Source organism: Polyodon spathula, chromosome 1 (genome assembly GCF_017654505.1).
Source record: "Polyodon spathula isolate WHYD16114869_AA chromosome 1, ASM1765450v1, whole genome shotgun sequence".
NCBI lineage: Eukaryota > Metazoa > Chordata > Actinopteri > Acipenseriformes > Polyodontidae > Polyodon > Polyodon spathula.
Genome location: NC_054534.1, coordinates 26,160,907 through 26,183,177, shown reverse-complemented (window position 1 = coordinate 26,183,177; position 22,271 = coordinate 26,160,907). Strand labels below are relative to the sequence as shown.

Below are 22,271 nucleotides of genomic sequence, written 5' to 3'. Positions count from 1 at the left end.
AACATTACTTCCTAATAACTAATAGTCATTGAGAAATGTCTTTTGTTTTCTTTCTTTCTTTAATTTTATATATATATATATATATATATATATAATATATATATATATATATATATATATATATATATATATATATATATATATACACACACACACACACACACACACACACACACACACACAAAGAGCTCTGGAAAAAATTGAGACTGCAAATTTTTCTTAAAATCAGCATCTCTACATGAATGGCAGCCATTCCATTCCAGTGTCTGTTGAATTCCAACACAGGCACACCTCATTCTACTGAATGAGGTACTGATTAGGGGATCAACTGAACCAAATCTTATATAATACGAGGAAAAGTATAAAAACCACTCCTGTGGTCATCACTATCCTCTTGCAATAGGACCAGCTGGATGGCAAAACAGTGCTAGTAGTACCTCAAAAGTAATTGGAATCAAAAAACAACTATTGACCATGCCCAAAGAGTTGAAAAGGAAAGTTTTGAGTGAGGAAAAGAAAGGTTCAATTCTGGCTTTACTGGCAGAGGGATACAGCGAGCATTGGGTTGCTTCCATCCTAGCTAGAAAAAAGCCCTTCATCAATGAGAAGCAAAGAAGAGCCAGGCTGAGGTTTGCAAAAGACCACAAGGATTGGACCGTAGAGGACTGAAGTAAGGTCATCTTCTCCGAGTCCAATTTTCAGCTTTGCCCAGCACCTGGTCGTCTTATGGTTAGACAGAGACCTGGAGAGGTGATGATCTGGGGGTGCTTCAGCAAGGCTGGAATCGGGCAGATTTGTCTTTGTGAAGGACACATGAATCAAGCCAAGTACAAGGTTTTCCTTGCTACCTTCTGCTCTGACAATGTTCCCCAACTCTGAGGATTGGTTTTTCCAGCAGGACAATGCTCCACGTCACACAGCCAGGTCAATCAAGGTGTGGATGGAGGACCACCAGATCAAGACCCTGTCATGGCCAGCCCAATCACCAGACCTGAACCCCACTGAAAACCTCTGGAATGTGATCAAGAGGAAGATGGATGGTCACAAGCCATCAAACAAAGCCGACCTGCTTGAATTTTTGCGCCAGGAGTGGCAAAGTCACCCAACATCAATGTGAAAGACTGGTGGACAGCATGCCAAGACGCATGAAAGCTGTGATTGAAAATCAGGGTTATTCCACCAAATATTGATTTCTGAACTCTTCCTAAGTTAAAACATTAGTAGTGTGTTGTTTAAAAATGAATATGAACTTATTTTCTTTGCATTATTTGAGGTCTGACAACACTGCATCTTTTTTGTTATTTTGACCAGTTGTCATTTTCTGCAAATAAATGCTCTAAATGACAATATTTTTATTTGGAATTTGGGAGAAATGTTGTCAGTAGTTTATAGAATAAAACAAAAATCTTCATTTTACCCAAACACATACCTATAAATAATAAAACCAGAGAAACTGATAATTTTGCAGTGGTCTCAATTTTTTCCAGAGCTGTATAATATATTAGTATCGATTTGTACCAAATGCTACAATGTATCATTTTGTGTCACTGCTCAGTGTTTTGTCTATGCACCAAGTGCCTCTGCATTTGTGTTTGTCTACTGTATTTTCCCCACTCTGTTTCCTGCCGCTGTATTGTTGACCTCTTCCGTCAGCCTGCAGGGCATGTCCTGTGTCCCCCCTGTGATTGGTCCTGTCTGTGAGCCACCCCATTTGCACATGATTGACGCACGATACCAGTGTGCTTGCAAATATTGTCCAATAACTTATCGTTACGTCTAAACGTTGCATGTTTCGCAGGGTTTTGCGGTACAAAGGGGCAGCTTACATGCTGCTGTGGGCTGTGTTGTGGTGTGCTGACCCTGCTGAATAATGTCTCCTTTGAGATCTTACTGCGGTCATCTGGCTCCTTTTTATTTTCACTCAACACTACACACACGCAAAAGGAAAAAGTCATATGTGCACTCCAATGCTTAGTAATTAATGAGGTGCTGGCCAAAGCAAAACAGACAATAACGTTGTATTAAAAACGTGTATTATCGGCAGCACGCTCACCACGTCATTTAAAAGACAGACATGACCCATGTTATCGTCAAAATTCAGTTCATTTTATTCATATGAAATTCTTAAAGAACAAACAGGTTTCAGCACATCCATGCCTGTGTGGAAAATTAATGTCTAGTTGATGCACCTCTTTTAAACAATTGTGATATTTGTTTGATTCATGATTCTTGACCATTCTTCAATGCAAAATTGAGGATTTCTCTTGTGCACAGCCTTCAACGCAAATCAAAGATTCTCAAAATCGGATATAGATCGGGACTTTGACTAGGCCATTCCAGAACCTTGATTTTCTTCCAGACCAAGGGAGCGTTGTCACAGTACGATGAATATTGTACTTCTGATAACAGAAACAATAGCTGAGATAATCAATTACTTGGAAATCTTGTATACTTCTCTAGCTTCAAGACAATAAATAATGTTCTGCCTTCAGATAGCGCTTTCCTTTATCCCATATTGACAGCACTCATCCTATGCCTAACCCTTTTATACTCTAAGAATGTTCACCTGCAATCCAGCATTTTCTAGAATTAGGTTCTGCATTATCATATTGAAATTTCTAGCACCTTGTAGACAATACTATCATAGCATCAAGGGGTAAGAATACTTTTGAATTAGCATTTTTGGAGTTTAGCAAAAAGAAATGCTGAAATAAATAACTGTAGACATCTACTACTTGTAACTTTCCTCATCCACAAAAGCAAAACTTTTGCTACAAAAGAGGTTTTCTAAAATTCTTTTGAGTACAACTGTATACACAGACACAAACACAGTATACCCAGGCTAAAACAGCCAGTTTCTTTACTGTACGTGACGTTTGAACAACATCACTTTTTTGAAAGAATCAAACTCTCAAAGAAGTTCAAAAGATAAGATGTATGTGATATAAAATAGAGTAATCCTGTAGACAGTTTTAATCTTTTGTTTAAAAAAAAGTATAAATATACTATACAAATATACATTTCTGCCCTGCTCTGTATTCTTTAAGGCCTTTTGTTGAAGAATGTGAAGGTCAGTCTAACAAGTATCTGCTCTTAACCATCAACGCAGGAAGGAACGGACTGTGGCATGAAGCCTATGCCTTGACCTTGACTATAGATGAGACAAGGCAGCTGAAGGTATGTGCACTGTGTGAAGATTCAGACCACCCGAGGAGGTATTGAAGCTCGTCAGTTTTGAATTATAAAACTAGACACTTAACATTCAAACTGGCTCACCGAACAGTGCCAAGTGCCACATTGCTAAATCAAGTTACAGTTTTTATAGTCTCAAAAAGCAAGTTGGGGTGGATATATATATACAGTATTGTGAAAAAGTATTTGCCCCCTGTCTGATTTTCTACTTTTTTGCACATTTTTCACTTTGAATTTGGTTAGATCTCTCCAAGCAAGGTGTAAAATCGTCCAGGAAGTCACAAAGAACCCTAGAACAACATCCAGGGATCTGCAGGCCTCTCTAACCTCGGCTAAGGTCAGTGTTTACTCCACCATCAGAAAGACACTGGGCAAAAATGGGATTCATGGCAGAGTAGCAAGTTGTAAACCACTACTCACTATGAAGAACATGAATGCTTGTCTCGAGTTTACCAAAAAGCACCTTGATGATCCTCAAGAGTTCTGGAACAATGCTGAGTCAAAACTGGAACTTTTTGGCCAGCATGGGCCCCATTATGTTTGGCGAAAACCAAACACTGCATTCCACAGTAAGACCCTCACACCAACGGTCAAACATGGTGGTGGTAGTGTCATGATTTGGGGATGCTTTGCTGCATCAAGACCTGGACGTCTTGCCATCATTGAAAGAACCATGAATTCTGCAGGAGAATGTCAGGCCATCCGTCCGTGAGCTGAAGCTGAAGTACAGCTGGATCATGCAGCAAGACAATGATCCGGAACACTCAAGCAAGTCTGCATCAGAATGGTTGAAGAACAAGAAATTTAAAATTTTGGAATGGCCTAGTCAAAGTTCAGACCTAAACCCCATTGAGATGTTGTGGCAGGGCCTGAAACTAGCAGTTTATGCTCAAAAACCCAGAAATGTCACAGAGTTGAAGTAGTTCTGTATGAATGAGTGGGCCAAAATTCCTCCACGGCACTCAGCGACTGATCAATAAATACCGGAAGCATTTGTTTGCAGTTACTGCTGCTAAAAAGGTGGTGTAACCAGTTATTGAGTCTAAGGGGGCGATTACTTTTTTACACGGGGGCATTGGGTGTTGCATAACTTTCTTTAATAAATAAATTAAATAAATATCAAAATTGTGTTATTTGGTCCCTTTTATCTAATATTAGATTTTGGGTGAACATCTCATAACATTCAGTGTCAAAATGCAGAAAATCAGACAGGGGGCAAATACTTTTTCACAGCACTGTATGTATGTGTATTATATATATATATATACATATATATATATATATATATATATATATATATATATATATATATATATATATATATATATATATACATACATATCTTATACATATGTATATCTATATCTATACATATTACCTATCATATATATGTATACATCTATATATATATATATATATATTATATATATATAACATATATATATTATATATATATATGTATATATTATATTATATATATATAATATATATATATATACATAGATAGCTGTAGCATATATATCTATATATATATATATATAGTATATATATATCTATATATATATATATTATATATATATATATATATATATATATATATATATATATATATATATATATATATATATATATATATAGTATATATATATGTATATACCATTATTATATATATATATATATAATATATATATATATATATATGATATATATATATATATACACACAAAGTAAGGCTTACAGAGAAACAGGTGACTATTCTGAACAGATAACCCTTTTTTAAATTACTATGTCAAGCAAGACCCTTCCCTCTTCCAGTTTCATTTACCCAATGTTTTCTGGACCAATTTTCCAGTTGGTTTCTCTTTCATTTAACTCAAAGGGCTGCCTAAACAGAAAAGATTTTTCAATCTTTTGGCGGAGGCTGTCTGACACTATAAAATTGCCAGCTCAATTGACGGTTGTTTCCATTCGGTGCAATGATAATGACTAGTCAGGCAAAACACACTGTAGATCAACTGTTAGTAAAATCTCCAATCCGAAAAGGGCAGAATGCCCATACAGCACACTGGATGCTGAATTTCATATGCAGAGCTTAAAAATTGCAATGAGACTTCTTCCTCCGAATTCCCTGCTCGATCTCTAAATTGTGACAAGCAGTATAATAGTTCACATAGTCTTGAAAAAGCTACACAGTTGTTTTGCACATGCCTTGAGATTTTAAAGTGTTGTTCATCCCAATTGCATCAGCACTTATATATACACACTTACTGTACATACAGCACTCCCACTAAATCTCTATCACCTAGGTGCATGATCTCTCTCTCTCTCTCTATAACTATATCTATATGGGTCATTTTTCTTAGTATAGCAGCACCATAGACTTAATTTGATTTAATTCAATACCGTAGATTGAATTCTGGCCCTAGCAGTTTTAAACAGGGTTACAAACTCTCTCTGCTTGGAGCAGGGCAGATTGCAATTTACTACAGGTGGTGGCACAAGTAGGGTCCATCAGTATAAACAGCATTTAACATTTTCTGCAATGTAATATGATGCTTTAGCACTTAGCACTGTCACTTCAACACCAGTTAGCTACATGCCTGTCCGCATGTTTTTAGTCACTCAAGTGAGCAATTTTCACAATCCTGGTCAAGAAAATAAAAATGCCAACATCACAAAACAAGCACACAAAAAAAAGAAAAACCACACACACAACAGGTAGGCAACACCAATAATCCATTCCGGATCATTAGTGGCAGCCAGGTCCTTAATTACTGAATTGAACAAATGTAACCCTGACCAGGTCATAAAGTACTTAATCATTGACTTGCACATGCAGTATGAAATCTGTAATACAAAGGGAATGAGTTTGTCTACTCCTAATATTAACAATCCACTACAGGTGTCATATGGAATACAAATATAGAAATGCTCAGGCACAGGTTCCAGAGATACAGCACTTATTAAAAGGTATAGAGCTCATCCCATCAGGAACTACTGCAAAGCACACAACTGCAAGAACGTGATTTCTTATAAATGCAGAGAAAGAAAGAAAGTCGGTACACAACATTGGGGGAACATTCATTCACTTAAAGGAGGCCAAGGTCACCCGGCAAATTCCCCTGGAGTGTATTTTATTAAGTGGCACATTTAAAGAGAAAACAACAGTTGCCCAAATAGAAGCAATAGTTCATAATACAAGCTATTCTTATCAGGGATGGAGGAACCCCGTCGCAAAGCTGACTAGTCTTACTATGAGCTTCAATAGACACAGTGGAGCCTGTTGCATTGTACTTGATCCGTAACTATTAATGTTAAATTTAGAAATACTAAACATTTGTCATTGAATCTAATATATCTCTTCTAGCACTTCTAAGATCACTACAGTATATTTGCTTGCACCTGCTCAAGTGTGAATAATTATGACAACAGTAAAACTTGGAAAAGACCAAAATGCAATGCAGTGGCCATCTTATTTCTTATCTCAGCATTACAGGGGACACTCAGCTAGTAGTTAAGGTGATTCGTCCATTTGTAGGCTAGCCAAGAGATAAAAGCTCATAAAGAAAAAAACTAACTATTGACTAAAGTGAACATGTTAGTGAACTGGTCATGTCAAAGAAGACAGAAACAAAACACAGCACTGATGATTTTTTTTTTTTTTTTTTTTGCAGAGTTATGATTATAGCGTTCTTAAAACCTCACGCAATTAATCATCTTAACGGGCATTAAAAATACCATATTATGTATTGGGCTGGACATGCAAGATCTCTTTCATATCTTGCCCCCCAGAGACCTTGGTGTTGTCTGGCAGTGACTGCTCTCTATTTTGTTATAAGACCCAGAAGCAATTCACTCCCCAAAGTTATTTTTTAGTCACAAAATCTTCACTATTGTTCAAGTTCTTCACAAAGTGCTTATCACAAAAAAAATGAGATTCCCCTGCACACGTTTTCTCTATAAGATATAAAACAAAGGATATAATGAATACATAGTTTAGGATAGTTACTGTATTAAATTGTGAGACACTGTCTTTCAACAAAAGGCCATAAATACATTCTGCTGAAGAAAAAAAAATACCATATAAAAGATAACATGTTCTAGCGGGATCAAGGACAAAGCAAGCAACAGTCTTCAAATGTGAAACCACCTGTATTCTGGGGGTTTGCACAGCAACAAGAACAATTTATATAGAGACTGGAATTGGAATGATATGTTTAGAAAAAAAAAATGATACAATAAAACAGCTAAGCAAAGAGATTAATATTTGGACTGTTTTTCTTGTTGCCACACCTCTGAAATGGTCAATATATTATTTGCTTAAATAGATTTATACACCTTCAGGGTATAAAGTTAATTGGCAGAGAAATAAAATTTGCTTACAGTGCAAATGTAGAATCATATAATTTCCCATAATCTGTGGTTAAGATATCTCATTAGAAGCAATTTTCTTGGCATTTAGGAAGTGTCCTAAAAGAAATGACATGGTGCAGTATTTTGAACACCAATGCTTTACATTTGCTAAATATTTGTACAAAGGGCCATATTCATAACCATTATTGTGCCAGTAAATAGAGGTAACACGTACTGCCAGTCTCCTGAATGATTTATGGATATGATCTACTGTAATGTGTGTCAGACGTACAGTTGGTGCTGTTTGATACCAATGCTTTGTCTCTACACACCACAAAGTTCTCTTCTTCATACCCCAATGCAAATGTGTCTGTATTGCATTACATTTTACTGAGCGCTCACATGCTTCTGAGATGACAATCTTACCTGCTTGAGTAATTTCACAGTAGATCTATTTGCCAAGCTTCCTGCTGCAGGTAGTCGTTAGCATAATGCCACTCAATTAGAATACTTTAGGTTTGGAACTGATGAACAACAACTTGTTTTGATTCTTGCTCTGCAACCCCCCCCCCCCCCCCCCCCCCCAAAAAAAAAGGTTAGCCACCACCAGCTGGTCAGTTTTTATTGTAAAATTGATCTCCTGCATTTTCTTCTTTGATCAAGCTGCCTGACTATGTAATTACCCAACCACAACCTTTAACAATGCTTTTGCTATAAATGAGAAACACCCACGCATCCGAGCAAGTGAATGCTAATAAAAGTCAAGTTATTTGTAATTTGAACACAATTAAGAGTGCTGTTGCATTAGTTTATTTGGCACTAGCACATGTTTGTCTGAGGTTATCCGTACAGCAAATTGACAGAAAACATACTTCACACATTGACAAACAAGTAAACTTTTGAATTATATAATGTAGAATATTGTAACGTGCTGTCCTATAAAACCCAATCCACTCCATGAACTTAGGGTGTGTGAAAGTGGCTTGTATCTCATAGCATGTATATATTTTGTATGGTACACAAACACATACACACACACAGCTAAAGCCAAATGCTTTGCATCTCCTAGAATCTTAGGACTGAGACATTTAGAAAAAAAAAATCTTATTTAACATCATGTAAATCAAAGAAACTGCTAAATTATATCTCAAACATCTTTCATTAACTACAAAGTACTATGTAAAGCAATATGTTAAAGTAACATTATTCAGCAGGTTTCGTTTGACATTATGAAGCAAAATTGTTACTTCTATAGGGTGATGCAAAACGTCTGTCTCAAAAGACCAGTATGTGTATTATATTATATATATATATATATATATATATATATATATATATATATATATATATATATATATATATATATATTACACACACACACATATTTGGTATATAAAATTAATCAATGTAGCTCATTTTCATTAAAGACGTTAAAAAGATGCCTGTATAATAGAAACATCAGGGTCTATAATACATGACATTTTAGATCATAAATTATGGTCTATAAGATCTTAGTTAATTAGTAGAGAGAGAGTGAGAGACTATATATGCATGTCTCCAGTCATATGCAGATTTCACGATCATGTCGCCTTCTAGCCAAATTTGTAGATTAATGAGGGGAAGGGAGGGAGTTAGGATATGAACAATGGTGGAGTGATGGATGTCAATGGTACACTTCCGCAACATTAGCATTTAAGGTATTTTAACAGGTACGCTTGTTTATATAATACTTCGAGCACAAGAAAAACGCGTTAAACAGTTTGTGTTATTGTTATATTCTACAAACAGGCGTAGTTAATTAAGAAATTGCTGTACTGTGTTCATTTTAAAACACTGCATTTTGCAGGGAATGTTTGCTACGTAAATGTGAACTGGTTTGTTTTTATTAAAATGCACCAGAGATGTTTGTTTTAACTATACATAAGATGAAGCATCTTAAAAATACTTTGTATACTACATTAAACAATAAATACATACAAGGATAAAGTGTGCTGCTATTTAAAAAATAAATAAATAAATAACAATACAATCGTATATCACGATACGTGTTTTGTCATTTCAACAGTGATGATGAACAACAGCATTTACAGATATCCTTAACCTACCCAGATCAAAAACTTTCCTTCACTTATGTTTAAAAACTCACGACGATATATATTTTTAAATTTTTCCAAACTGTTACCGTGTAAAACTTACCAGCAAGCGCGCTTCATGTTTTCTCTTAGTGAATACGGGTACTGTTACAGTCAAGCAGGTTTCGATGTGCACGCGAGACCATTCACCGACTCAAACTGATTCATTTACTATCAAGCTCGCTCCTCCATTTACAGATACCACAGTCAATTGCTCTCTCTCACTCCGCTTGCTGGCTGCACTCACACCTGGGAAATACCCGAAAAGGAGCCGATAGTTTACGGAAATGGACGAACTATGTGAACCAAAAACGTAGGCCTTGCAGGGGGTCTTTTTTTAAGTGGAAAGTAGAAAAATCTCACCCTATCATAACGACATTTCTAAGAGCACAGGGCAGTTTGATGTATGTTTGCATGCAATTGCTGTATCTTGTACTGTTGGGCAGTAGTTACTATGTAAATTCTCTTGAATCAGCTGCACCTGTTACTCTATTGTTTCGCTTGCCCAGTCTTGCTTGCTCCTCGTTTCACTTCCTCTGCCTGTTATGTGCTGAGATTGCTATGTGTCTGTTAAAACGTCAAGCTGTAAAAGTTTACCAAATGCCTTACCTACATTGCAATGGGTTTCCGTGTATGTATTTATTTATTTATTTTAAAATATACTTTAAACTATGTTGTACTGTGGGAGACATTTATAAGGGTAACTGCAGCAATAGGAGAGTACACTTTGAAAATCCAATGACCAACTACGTGCACATCGACACAGCACATGACAACCAGTGATTAAGTGTAACAATCTGTACTTCTATGAGAAATTGGTAATTCAGCTGTATACAGCTTTATACTGTGGTTCGAGACGAAATTGTGATTTTCAGGAGATAGGACCCCACAAACCTATGTTTCTCTAATACGTTTGTCAAATCCAACTTACAGCTCTAAATTTTAGCACGATATTGTCTTATACAAAAACATCCTTTTTTTAAATTTTTTTTTTTAAAAAAGGAACTTAGGTGGTACTACATTATTAACTAATAAAACAAATATATAAAACAACCTTTTCTGTGTTGTGATGTTTTTTTTTTTTTTTTTTTTAAAACAAGCGTTTTAAAAAAATCTTATTTAAAAAACAAAACAAATGATAGCGGTAAAAAGGTATGTTTTCTTGATTGATGTACAGGATACAGGATCACATATACCGAACATATAGGTCTATTTGTTGAAACATTTTCGCATTGATAATTGAAAACCAATTTATATATTTACAATTATATTTAATAAATAAATAAAACAATTGTTTATTATCTAGAAGAAAGAAAAAACACAGGTTACAGTGCAAAAGAATGGACTAGGAGGGGTTTCTGTTCCTCTGTTTGGAAATCAGACAAAAAAAATAACAATAATTTACATCATATAATTATATATTTGTTTGCGGTTGACAAAAGTTGACCTACAGCTTCAAAGGCTCTTTTCAATCAAACCAGAAACTATTAATATGTTATCGTGTTCTATATGTGCCTGGTATATGCATTATTATTTATTTTACAGTATTAGTTTGGTATGATGACGACACAGACAATAATAATAATAATAATAATAATAATAATAATAATAATAATAATAATAATAATAATAATAATAATAATACTGTATAGTATTTGCAAATAGAATACAGTAATATATTTATAATGTACAGCATTAGTAATATAATGATAATGCAGTACTGTGTAACAATTACAGTATTTACACGCAGTAGCTTTGTGTTGACATAATATATGGGAACTTAACTATATTGCTTGTCTGGCTGTGCGAGATTTGCACGTAGTAACATTATGTATCACATTTCATTCACACAAGTTACGGAAGATGCTGGCTAGTAGAGTACTTGTCGCGTCTATTTTGTATATGTTTAATAGGGAATAGTCCTGTGAAATAACGTATACCTTGTCGTAACGTGACCAACAGTGTGATTTGGACTATATGAAATATTGTTGTCTATGTATCAGTGTCTCTCTCTCTCTCTCTCTCTCTCTCTCTCTCTCTCTCTCTCTCTCTCTCTCTCTATATATATATATATATATATATATATATATATATATATATGATTTTGATTTAGAAAAGCGTTTATATTTCATTTGGTTTTCAGCAATACTGAATTAAACAGAACAAAGCATCTCTAATGTTATTCATGGTTTCGTGTTTACAAGGATTCCGACACTGTAATCAAGTCTGAACAACAGACTAGAAAAGGAGGTGGAAGTCTTTGAAATGCTGTATGTACGCGCGCACAGACCACTATACATTCCTCATATAAACTGCAACCGAGTTTGATTCACAGAACTGCCAGCTTGGGGACGCCAATCTTGGTGCGAGCTGCGCAGTTGAACTGCGCAGAAACAATCTGAAAGCACCTTTGAGGCTTACCTTCCTGTTCGGATTCTTTCAATGAACGAAAAAGTAGAGCAGAGTTTAGGCGTGTGCTTTGTGAGATAATGAAAACAAGAAAATAATAATAATTTAAACCGCCTACTAATTCGACCTACAGTGCTATATTAAATAAAAATAAAATGCCATTTTAAATAAAGTCCATCCTAGTAGCGTATTACTAGAAAACAAATTGTTTGGACAATGCGACAATTCGGAAGCGTTTTACAAGTCAAAATCGTGTTGTTGATACTGTTTCTTCTTTCATTTATCTCACCATTGGTAAGTTATGGCTACATTGTTACCGGTACAAAGACCAGTAACAAAAAATATATTTGCAGTGTTAATGACTGTTAGGTATGTTGTGATTTTTAACAGATGCAAGGAAGCAGAGGAAGGGAATTGGAATCGGAATGTCTGCGCTCAGGTGCAACAGCACAGGCGTATAAGATACACTGACTGTGTATGCGATAGGCCGACTGTACTTATAAGTAGTGTTAAATTATTATTTTTTTTTTAACTTGAATTAATAATGCCATTATTATTTATTGCTGATTAGCCAATTGCATACATTATTAAAGACCCTGGCGATATGCCGACATTAATATAAATGCATATATACCATAATTGTTTCACATTACAAATATAGATATTTGCAGATCCACAGAGTGTAAGTTACCTTTATCAGCTTGTGTTTAGTTTCTTTGGTCTGCGGTATTTTAAAGAATTTAAATGCTATGTTACAGGACAGCAGCTAAACATATTAGATTGTTTTATTTTAAATCAGCTTTATACATTTCCATGGCCTTCCACTCTGATCTAAACGTTAAACAAACAAACAAATAACACCCATAACAATGAAAATAATAACTTGCAAAAATAGTTTTTTGACTGCAAATTGCTGTAATACACTTTCACCTGTACCAAATAAATCTAGGTTAGAACTGATCTGACTTGTATTTTACTTGGTTATAGCTAAAAATATATATACATAAATAATTAATAATAATAATAATAATAATAATAATAATAAAATACGACAAGTATTACCACAAAAAAGTGTGAATTTCAAGGTTTCGAAAGAGGCTGTGGTTCCTGTGCACAGGTTTTGTGGTTTTTGCTGAAATACATTAAAACCTGTAAAGGGTAACAAAAAATACTGTATTACAAAAGTGCACCAGAAGGTGGCAGCATGGGAACAAAACAAAACTGAAGCTAAATATTTGCTAATGGAGGTTATTTACTTTTTCAATCCAATTTGTGGAAAATACAGCAATGAAACTTTTCAAATAATTATCTAATAATCCAAATTGTTAATAACTAACTATGTATATATTTTTTTCAGATCTATGTATGGCTAATTGAAGATAGGATTGTGATCCCTGTGCAAGTTTATAAGGTAAATATAGTGTTGGTTTAATGTATTTAATTAAATGATGTAAAGAAAGCTGTTCCACCAGCTACTTAAAGTATTTCCTCCCAGTTAAGTGACTTGAATCACCTGCTTTTGGACAAGTGTAAGTCATTTTTCTGCAGTGCATTGTACAATGTGAGTCAAGCAAAAAAAAAAAAAAAATTATGTATTTAATATTGAAGATTGACTCTCCTTGTTTATAAAGGGTTGGTTTGCCTCACGGTGCCACAGCCACCCCTGGTCAGACACCAGACAAGGCCATGTGCTGTGTTTTCACCTCCAGGGATCAGTATGCACCGTTTAGCTTCACAGAGTGAAAACAGGTCATTAGCTAGACAGTAACAATCCATTGAATTTCAGCTGGTTCATAGGTTGCAACAGTGAGATGACATGCAAGTTTGGTATTCGAAGCTGGTAAGAGAACATTTAAAAAATAGAAAAAAACATATTAACTCTTCCATACTAACATATATGCATATGTGTTTAATAGAATAAAGTTGTATTGGACAGAACAGGAACCAGGAATGAAGCCCACTTTGACACTTGCCCTGTTTTTAAATTGGACCCCAACAACAATGCACCTGACAAAGAAGCAGTGAAGTGTCGCAGAGCAGACTTCATACCGGGGTCTTGCCACTTGATGAAGAAACTATTCATTGACAGGCCTGCAAACTGTTCTCAAAAATACCCTGACATTATTTGTGCCATTAAAGTAAGTCTCAAAGTGTTGTAAAGTGCTGGTACTGTACTATCTCTATTATGGTCACTAAAGAGACTGTATCAGTGGTCTTAAATGGATACTTTGTACTATATTATAGTCTGTAATATCTTGCAATCTATACTGTATGTGTTGATGTCGTAAACATATCCTTTTTATTTAGAAACAGAACAGGGTGGTATATTGAGAGAGTACTGTACAGTACTTCATTTATAAATGGTACCTAACAAAAATCTAAACTTCATTGAGTCAGTTCAGTCCTCTGTGCAAAAAACATTTTTGTCTTTGTTTTTTTTTTCATTCAGAAATACAATCCAAGTAACCCCAGAGTTACATGTCACAGCAACCTGTGCACAGGACCTTTGTTTTTAGGCTTATACCAAGAAGACACAGGAGATTACCAGTGGGAATCATTTAACTCAGCAGACCTGCTTACAGCTTTTATTAACGCAAAACTACTAGTGGATTATATGGTCTATCATCATGGATACTGCTTACTCAAGTGCAGAAATCAGAAAGGGAGGCTGGTAAAGCAGCTTCTTATTCTCCCTCCAGTTTTGCACTCAACAGAAGAAGCCAAGAGGACTGCTGCTCCAAAGCAAGCTCGACTTAATGTCAACATTTTGCTGCTGGATTCAGTCTCCAGACACCATTTCTTTCGCATTCTTCAGAAAACAGTTGGTACATTTAGGACATTAAATGAAGATGCCTTCAAAACAGGTCGGGTGTTTGATTTCGAACTGGTTCAGGGAATCAAAAGCAGAACTTTTGAATCTCTTCAGGCCCTGTTTGCTGGCAAGGCTTTTGATTCCGATGCTCTTCGCCTGAAGACAGTGGATCTCAACGAAACCTTGGGCAAATTCAAAGCCTTTGGGTATGAGACTCTCTATGTTGAGGATATGTGCTGGGAGTGGGAGTGGGGTCTTGTTAAAGAGCAGAGGGCTCTCAATCTTTCCGCGCCACGTTCTACAAGGATGAAACTTTTTGTAGAAGCAACCAAAAGGGCTGGAATTGACAGGACAGATGTCTCCTACAGCAGCTGTGAAATACTTCAGGAAAACGGGTTTAAAGATATGTTCCATGGACCTGATGCCATTTGCTACAATGGAGTACATCAGCATACTTATCTCCTTCAGTACATGGAGTATTTCCTAGCACGTTTTTCCTATTTGCAAAAGCCTGCATTTTCTTTTCTTATCCTGGATACAGCTCATGAAGACACTGGGATCAGGCTGAAGCAACTAGATGAGGACCTGGCCAGACACGTCACCTTTCTGGCTAATCAGCAAAACACTGTTACTTTCATTCTCTCAGATCATGGCAACAACTACGGCCGCTTTGTGGCTGCCTCCCGAGAATCTCAGGTGGAGTTGTTCCATACTCACCTGTTTGTCATTGTCCCAGATCAAGCGGCCATTCTGCTGGGCAAGGACAAGATGAGGTCCCTGCTTACCAACCAACACAGGCTGGTGAGCCTCATTGACGTCCATCACACTGTTAAGAGCTTGCTGCCATCAGCAAGCCACCTCACAGACACCAAAGTGTCTTTATACAATGTGAACAGGGATGGGCTCCTGAGCCCTGTTTCACCTAACAGGACATGCCAGGACATTCCTAGAATTCAGCCCAACTTGTGCATTTGCCAGAATTACTACACACCGCAGCTGAACGACTCCTATCATGCCTTGTTTGCAGAGTTTGCTTTGGCTCACATGAACCGGCAAATTGCTCAGGAGCAGCAAAATTCCATACAAGCCTGTCAGAGACTGGTAGCTACCAGGTTTGATGATGTGAAAGTAAAAGAGGTGTCTGAAAATGAGATACAGGTCAATCTTGACCTGTATGTCAGAGCACCAAAATCTACTGGCCACACTGAAGAGCGATTCACAGTGAGCATTCACTTCAGCAGCCAAGAAAATGTTGAGGTGATGTTGTTTTTGGGGTTTGACCGCATTACATCCTATAGTATTTATCGGAAGTGTTCAAATACTGCTGTGGATCTCAGGCTTTGTATCTGTGATCTTCAAGAAGCTGATTCAAATGAATATCTGAACCGGTCAGTTCTGTGGCAGGACACTACTACTAGTGTAATTCATGAACCATGTCTCTACCTGCTGACACGGAAGTATCCTTCTGGGGTTGTCTTAGCAATAAGTAATGTCTGTTTTGATGTTCAGTATAGCATTGAGTTTGATTTCTTAACATTTAATCTGCACTCTTCAACTCGGATGCCTTTAATTCTTCACGTTGAGCCCCGATCAGAGGAACATCTTGTGGTTGGAATTCAAAAGAATAAGCACAAGCCTTGGAAGTACAAGTATAGGTTAAATTATAACACTTTTACAGTTTAAGTTTCTATTTTATTTGTATTTTCAGGAAGTGTGTCTGATAAGTGATTTGTTTTCCCTAGGAACAGTTGTAAAAAAAAAACAACAACAACAACAAAAAAACAAAACACTTGAAGTCAATATTGATTGGTTACTGTCCACCTCATTTAAATGATTGTTTTAGGAAATGTTGTATTTTTTTATATTTTAATACTTCTTTATGTATTTTATTGCAGTCAAATGTTTTGCAAGTTTATTAAAAAAAAAAAGAGCTTTTTTTAAGGGTAACTCTTGTTTTTTTGTTTTTTGCATACAGTGGGTGAGGGGATTTCAGATACTTGGGGTGGGATTTTACATCTAGCTTTATTAAAGAAAGTTTTATGCAGCGAGCACAAATTTTCTTCACCTGTTCTCGTCTCTTACTTTTGTAAGATTCTAGTGAATCTTGTAAAGTTTGTAAATAAATTACACCAATTACTGGGTGCATACCAATAATGTGCCTACAGTGGAATCTGCTTGTGTAACTAAAAAAATATATACATTTTTGCTAATGTTTTATTTTGATATTTCCTGTTGCATAATCGAACATGCTTAGACTATTGCATGCAATGTTTTTGAAATAGCTAAGGCTCAATGATCCTTGCAGATTGACATATGTCATACACGTTATAGCCAGTATTTTGTTACGGGGATGGATGGAGTTTTTTTTTTTGAAAACCACCCCCCTAGATACCCCACTGGTTATAGCCCACATGATATCTGGTACCATAGAAGGAAACTAACAGCTTCTATGCTTTATTCTTGGGTTATCTGTCTGCACTTGAACTCTTTAGGTCATTTTACCTAAGCAATGTCTTCTGGATAAAAATAATATTGGTTATTGACAAAAGAAGCCACTAAACAGACAGGACAATTTCAATCTCCAGGTGAAATGACCCATTAAGTACAAGACAGTTAAAAAGCATGGCTTTTAAACAGAGTTTTCTTTAACCTAGCGTACTACCGGACTATGTGACGCTATGCATCATGTCCATATTTATTAGAACTACTGGAGTGCACCATGATGCTAGAAATTCCTAGCTAACAATGAAAAATGGTATGACACATAGAACCATCGAATCCACACTGTCTGAAAGTAACACACATATCCAATCACAGAAATCAGTTTGAGAACATGATTAACTCTCTAACAAATATGTGCACTCCACTGACTCTCTTAAAAGTATTTTCCTGGGATGCATTGTGGAAGGATGTCTGAATAAATAACACGCCAGAGAAGTATGTGGGTTTGTTATTTTTGTTTTTGTTTATTTTAAATCATTCTGACCCTCTGTTTTTATCTCTTCATCTGGTGTTATAAAATATATTCTTTGTCTAAAGATTCTTCGTCTGCCTCAGTTATTGTTCCTTATCGTTCAGTGTAATAGCAATGAGTCGCTGCCCCTTTTCAGCTTAGCAAAATATCAGTCAAATGCCTGTAAACAAAGTGACAGGCATAGCGGCAATTAAGTGGTGGTTTACAAATACAATATATATTTAGTTTGTAAAATAGTAGTATATTAGAGCAACTTAAATAAAGAATCAATCATGAAAGTAGGGCATGGCACATATTTACATTAAGTACACGTGAGATAATTAAAGTTCATAGTTAGCACAAAGCTTGTTAATTAGATTGTTAATCTAATAAGAAAATGAACGCTAGCATAATGTGGAAAACGGCAATAATGAAAGAGCCCTAATGCCTGTGCCTCCAGATCCACACAAAGATTTTAAACAGTTTGTCTGTTGAGCAAACCTTCTTGTGTCATCATCATACTCTGAGTTCTAAGGTACGTGGCCAGTGCCACAGCCTAATGCTCACTTTCACGCCTACGAATTATAGCCTAGGCTAATTCTCACCCTAAGCTAAGATTCACAGTGGGGAGAGTTATAGGCGAAAATTTACGGGGGTGAAAGTAGCCGGGGGGTGAGAATTAGGCTGTGACACCTGCAACATCTGCTAATTACCCTCCTCCTTTCTTGAAAACAAAACAAATTTAATTTAAATGTAAATTTAATTTAAACTTTATACACCTATTTTAAGTCATTACCTTCAGAGTTCGCTGTATAATATGGAAGAGTATTGAAGAGTCCTAGGGCCATGAGAGAATTAAAAAAAACTTGCAATTTTGGGCTCTTCCATATTATAATACACAATTAACAACATAAAACGTGTAGGCCTACATTAATTAAAAATTGATAAACAAAAAACTGACCAGACTTTGGTGTTAGAATGAATGCCTGAGTCATTGTCGCCAATTTAAAATAAATAAATATGTATGATTTGAGGCTATAGTAAATCATTGCCTTCATTCAAATAAATATTGTGGGATAGATGCCCAGTGCTCTCCGCTCAAAACCAAACGGAAATCTGAATGAAGCCAGCACATGTGCATATATTGTGTAACTCTGTCTGCTGTAACTGTGTTAGGGAAGGTTCTGTGACCCAGGGTCAACAGTTCAATGTAGCAGGTGTTCGAGGAGGCCAGAGACGGGAGCATTGCCACTAATCGGGCTCGGTTTGCCATCTGAGTGTACCCAGTTGCAACATCGTTGACAAAACCAAGGGAGGAGATGTTGCAACCATCAGGGGATCCAGAGCGGGAAGCCGTGCTTGCTTGGGATTGGTGGCTGGTGCTCCGGAGGCGTGCCCTGGACCAGGGTTCTCACTAGGAATTTTTCACCATGTGGTAGTGGGGGGCGGGAGCTAGAGCGGGGCTGGGGCCGGGCCAGGGAAAAAAACAAGATCCTTGCAACCCCCTGCAGGAAAGGCAGGACAAGTCCTGCATATGCTTACGCTTTGTGGAAGTAGTTTCAGGTTAATATTCTATATCTATGGTTGTCAGTAGGTAGATGCAGAGTCTGCGTCATAGGATGACGTAATCCCTAGCAACACATGGACGCCATTCCATGGAGGGGAAACTAGATTTTTGCCATAGTGTTATCATTTCTGTCCGACTGAGTAACCTGTTTTTACCTTTCAAAACATTAAAATGGCCTACGCTTAAGTGGATGTAATTAGTGCTGTTTTTATTCTTCTTTCAAAAATAGCATAAATAAATTTGTTTTTTTCTCAATTGTAGCCTACTGCATAGTAGTAGTTTCTGCATGTGAGTTGTATTGTATTATTTGTAGTTAAAATAATATAGGCTACTTATTGATTACTAAAAAAAGCTATAACAACGTGCATCATCTCACATTTTAAATATTTTAATAAACTTTACTGTGATCATGTGATTGAGGAGTTTTGCTTTTGTTGTCGTAACTTACACTTGATCACACGTGCTTGCAAGAATAAGTGGAAAACGTATTTGTCACTGTTGTTCCATAGTTAAGGAATATACAACATAGACTTTTTTCCACTTATCATAAGTAAAACCGGACATGTACTGTGTCCCAAACTTCATATTTTAAAACCTACATACTATATGAAGATCTATCTGTGGGAAACTGAAGTCATACAAAAGGATTATTGTAAAATTGTGGAACTTTAGATTTTTTTTCTGAAGACCTTGAAAAAAAAAAAGATTGCCTATCTCAGAACTGTTTGGAATACACATTACTGTTCTTCGCCTGAACGATTTATTTATTTAACCCAGCTTGTTGTGCTACGTTCCCGCTAGCCGCTCACCACAAGCGAAACGCTTTCCCTTATAGCTCAACTATTTTTCCCGAAGTTCGCCACCGTGGCGAAGGCTTTGAAAAATGTACCTGTGTAAGACTGCCAGCACGTTCAACGTGTGCTGGTAGATGAGTCAATACAGACTGTTTAGTTTGATTTCATTTTGCCAAATGAAAGCTCTTTAGCTAGATCACGTAACGTATGCATGCCACAAATGGGAGGACAGAGGCTCTAAGCGGATGGCGCTGCTTGTAAAAATAAACAAACAAATAAATAAATAAATAATCCACATGGCATCCAAACGGAAAAAAAATAAAATAAAATAAATTGTACACACCAATTACCAGAATCATGTTCCGAAAAATGTAGCCCAAGGAATACGAGTCACCCATGCACTCAACTAAAATATGACATGATACTAGTCACAGGGAGGTGAAGCAGTCATGGTTTCAGGATCAAGTTTTTTTTTTTCTCATTGTTTGCTATCTCTTTAAAATGTATTCAAATATATTTTGGAAATAGTAACAAAGTGGATTCGAAGGAGGAATAATTTAATAAAATTATAAACACACTTATTATTTTAAAAGGTAGGATTAGTTAGTCTCACTATGACTTAATGAGTTTTAATGTCAGAATTGGTGCAATATTTTACTGTCAGTAGTCACAGGTGAAAGAACATGGTAAAAAAAAAAAATACAAATAAAAAATTAAACACTCTAGTGGCGATACAATCATACTAAGAGTAAACCTTTTGGTTGAGTTTCGGGTGGTGCTGGTGAGTCACGTCTATCCTTTCCCTATCTCTAATCTCCTGTCAATTACTCTCCCACTTCTATATAAGTCTCTTGTTTCCTCTTCCGCCCTCTCTAGCGTTATTTATTTTTTCGTATGAGCCGATACGCTACCAATCTATTCATAGTCTGTGCGTCTACTTTTCAAAAAAAAAAATAGAAGTAAACTCTTAGCCAAAGGTATTAAAAAAAAAAAAGGAGCGCAAACTACCTCCTACTGCAACTAGCAACTATTTCTTCAATCAAGCATGGCTATTCCGTCCATTACCTCTCCTCCACTGGATTTCAGTGACAGCCCGGGTCATTCATGGTTTCCAGACGTCTCCTCTGCTCCAGTTTCAGCAGCAGCTGCCACCATTCTTCCACCCAGCCACAGTAAAAGATTTGCTTAGTCTAATCCATCTCTAAGCAGCCTCTTCTTCAAAGACTGGCCAACTAACAAGTTACTTAAATCATTATTTGATCTTGGAATATCTATACCAGCACGTACCAAAAGAAAAGCAGTGTTTCTCCTCCTGCGCAAGTCCCAGTCAGCTAATCCGTCTTTCCTATCCCAGTAGGGTCAAGAGCCTGTCCTTCCTCTTTCAAGGCACATCCCCGCTCAGCTGCACAGTCCACAGCATCAGCAGCAACTCTAGCCACTGCAGCTGTGCCAGCTTTTCAGCTTTATCCCAGCACTTTCAATCTCAGTGCCAGTTACTTTCTCGGTGCAATCCAGCCAAACTCTCTCTCTCCCCTAACCTTCTCATGGATCAGCCTACAGACAAGCCTGCAGCTGCTGATGAGCACGAGCCTGCAGCAGCAGACAAATATGCAGCCAGCCTATCCATGCTCCATAGAGAAATTTTCAGACATCAACGGCCTTCTGCAGCCTCTCACAGAGTCAGTTTCATCGCTTTATTCAACTTTCAAACTCATCATTTCATCATCACGAGATGCCAGCCAGATACAGAACCATGTCCTACGATTATCAACGTTTCAGTCAATGTCCTCCTACCCCAAATAGACTCATACACTGCTCACGACCGAATCAATAGGTTTGCAGAAGCCTCAGAGCAACACATTCTTCGTCCTCTCAGGTTCTGCAGCAGTCTCATCTCTGCCCAAAGGCAGCCCCATCTCCGGCTCCTAAATCTGCCTTAACACTCAAAAACCAATATCCACCACATTCAGCAGATTCCTTACTTTCTGCAGCAGACCACTGCACACTACTGACAACACTCCATCGTTTACTTCCTCAGACCTCCTGCTCCTGATCTGTT

At 36.7% G+C, this 22,271-nt stretch overlaps 2 protein-coding genes across 4 annotated transcripts in view; one reads left to right on the top strand and one right to left on the bottom strand.

Moving 5' to 3' along the window:
• The window catches only part of LOC121316180 (AF4/FMR2 family member 1-like), an 85,867-nt gene extending 76,011 nt beyond the window's left edge, over window positions 1-9,856 (bottom strand). The window contains exon 1 of one of the 3 annotated variants that reach the window (XM_041251075.1): window positions 9,742-9,856. The gene's annotated coding sequence lies outside the window, so the exon portion shown is untranslated. The remainder of the gene's footprint in view (window positions 1-9,741) is intronic. The other 2 variants (XM_041251065.1, XM_041251056.1) reach the window with 2 other exon arrangements.
• Window positions 9,857-12,102: 2,246 nt separating this feature from the next.
• On the top strand, window positions 12,103-17,878 carry LOC121316174. The gene is made up of 4 exons (XM_041251043.1): window positions 12,103-12,380; window positions 13,444-13,497; window positions 14,003-14,224; window positions 14,536-17,878. The coding sequence occupies exons 1-4, from the start codon at window positions 12,303-12,305 to the stop codon at window positions 16,579-16,581; spliced, it is 2,400 nt and encodes a 799-aa protein (XP_041106977.1). The 5' UTR covers window positions 12,103-12,302; the 3' UTR covers window positions 16,582-17,878.
• Window positions 17,879-22,271: the final 4,393 nt, after the last annotated feature.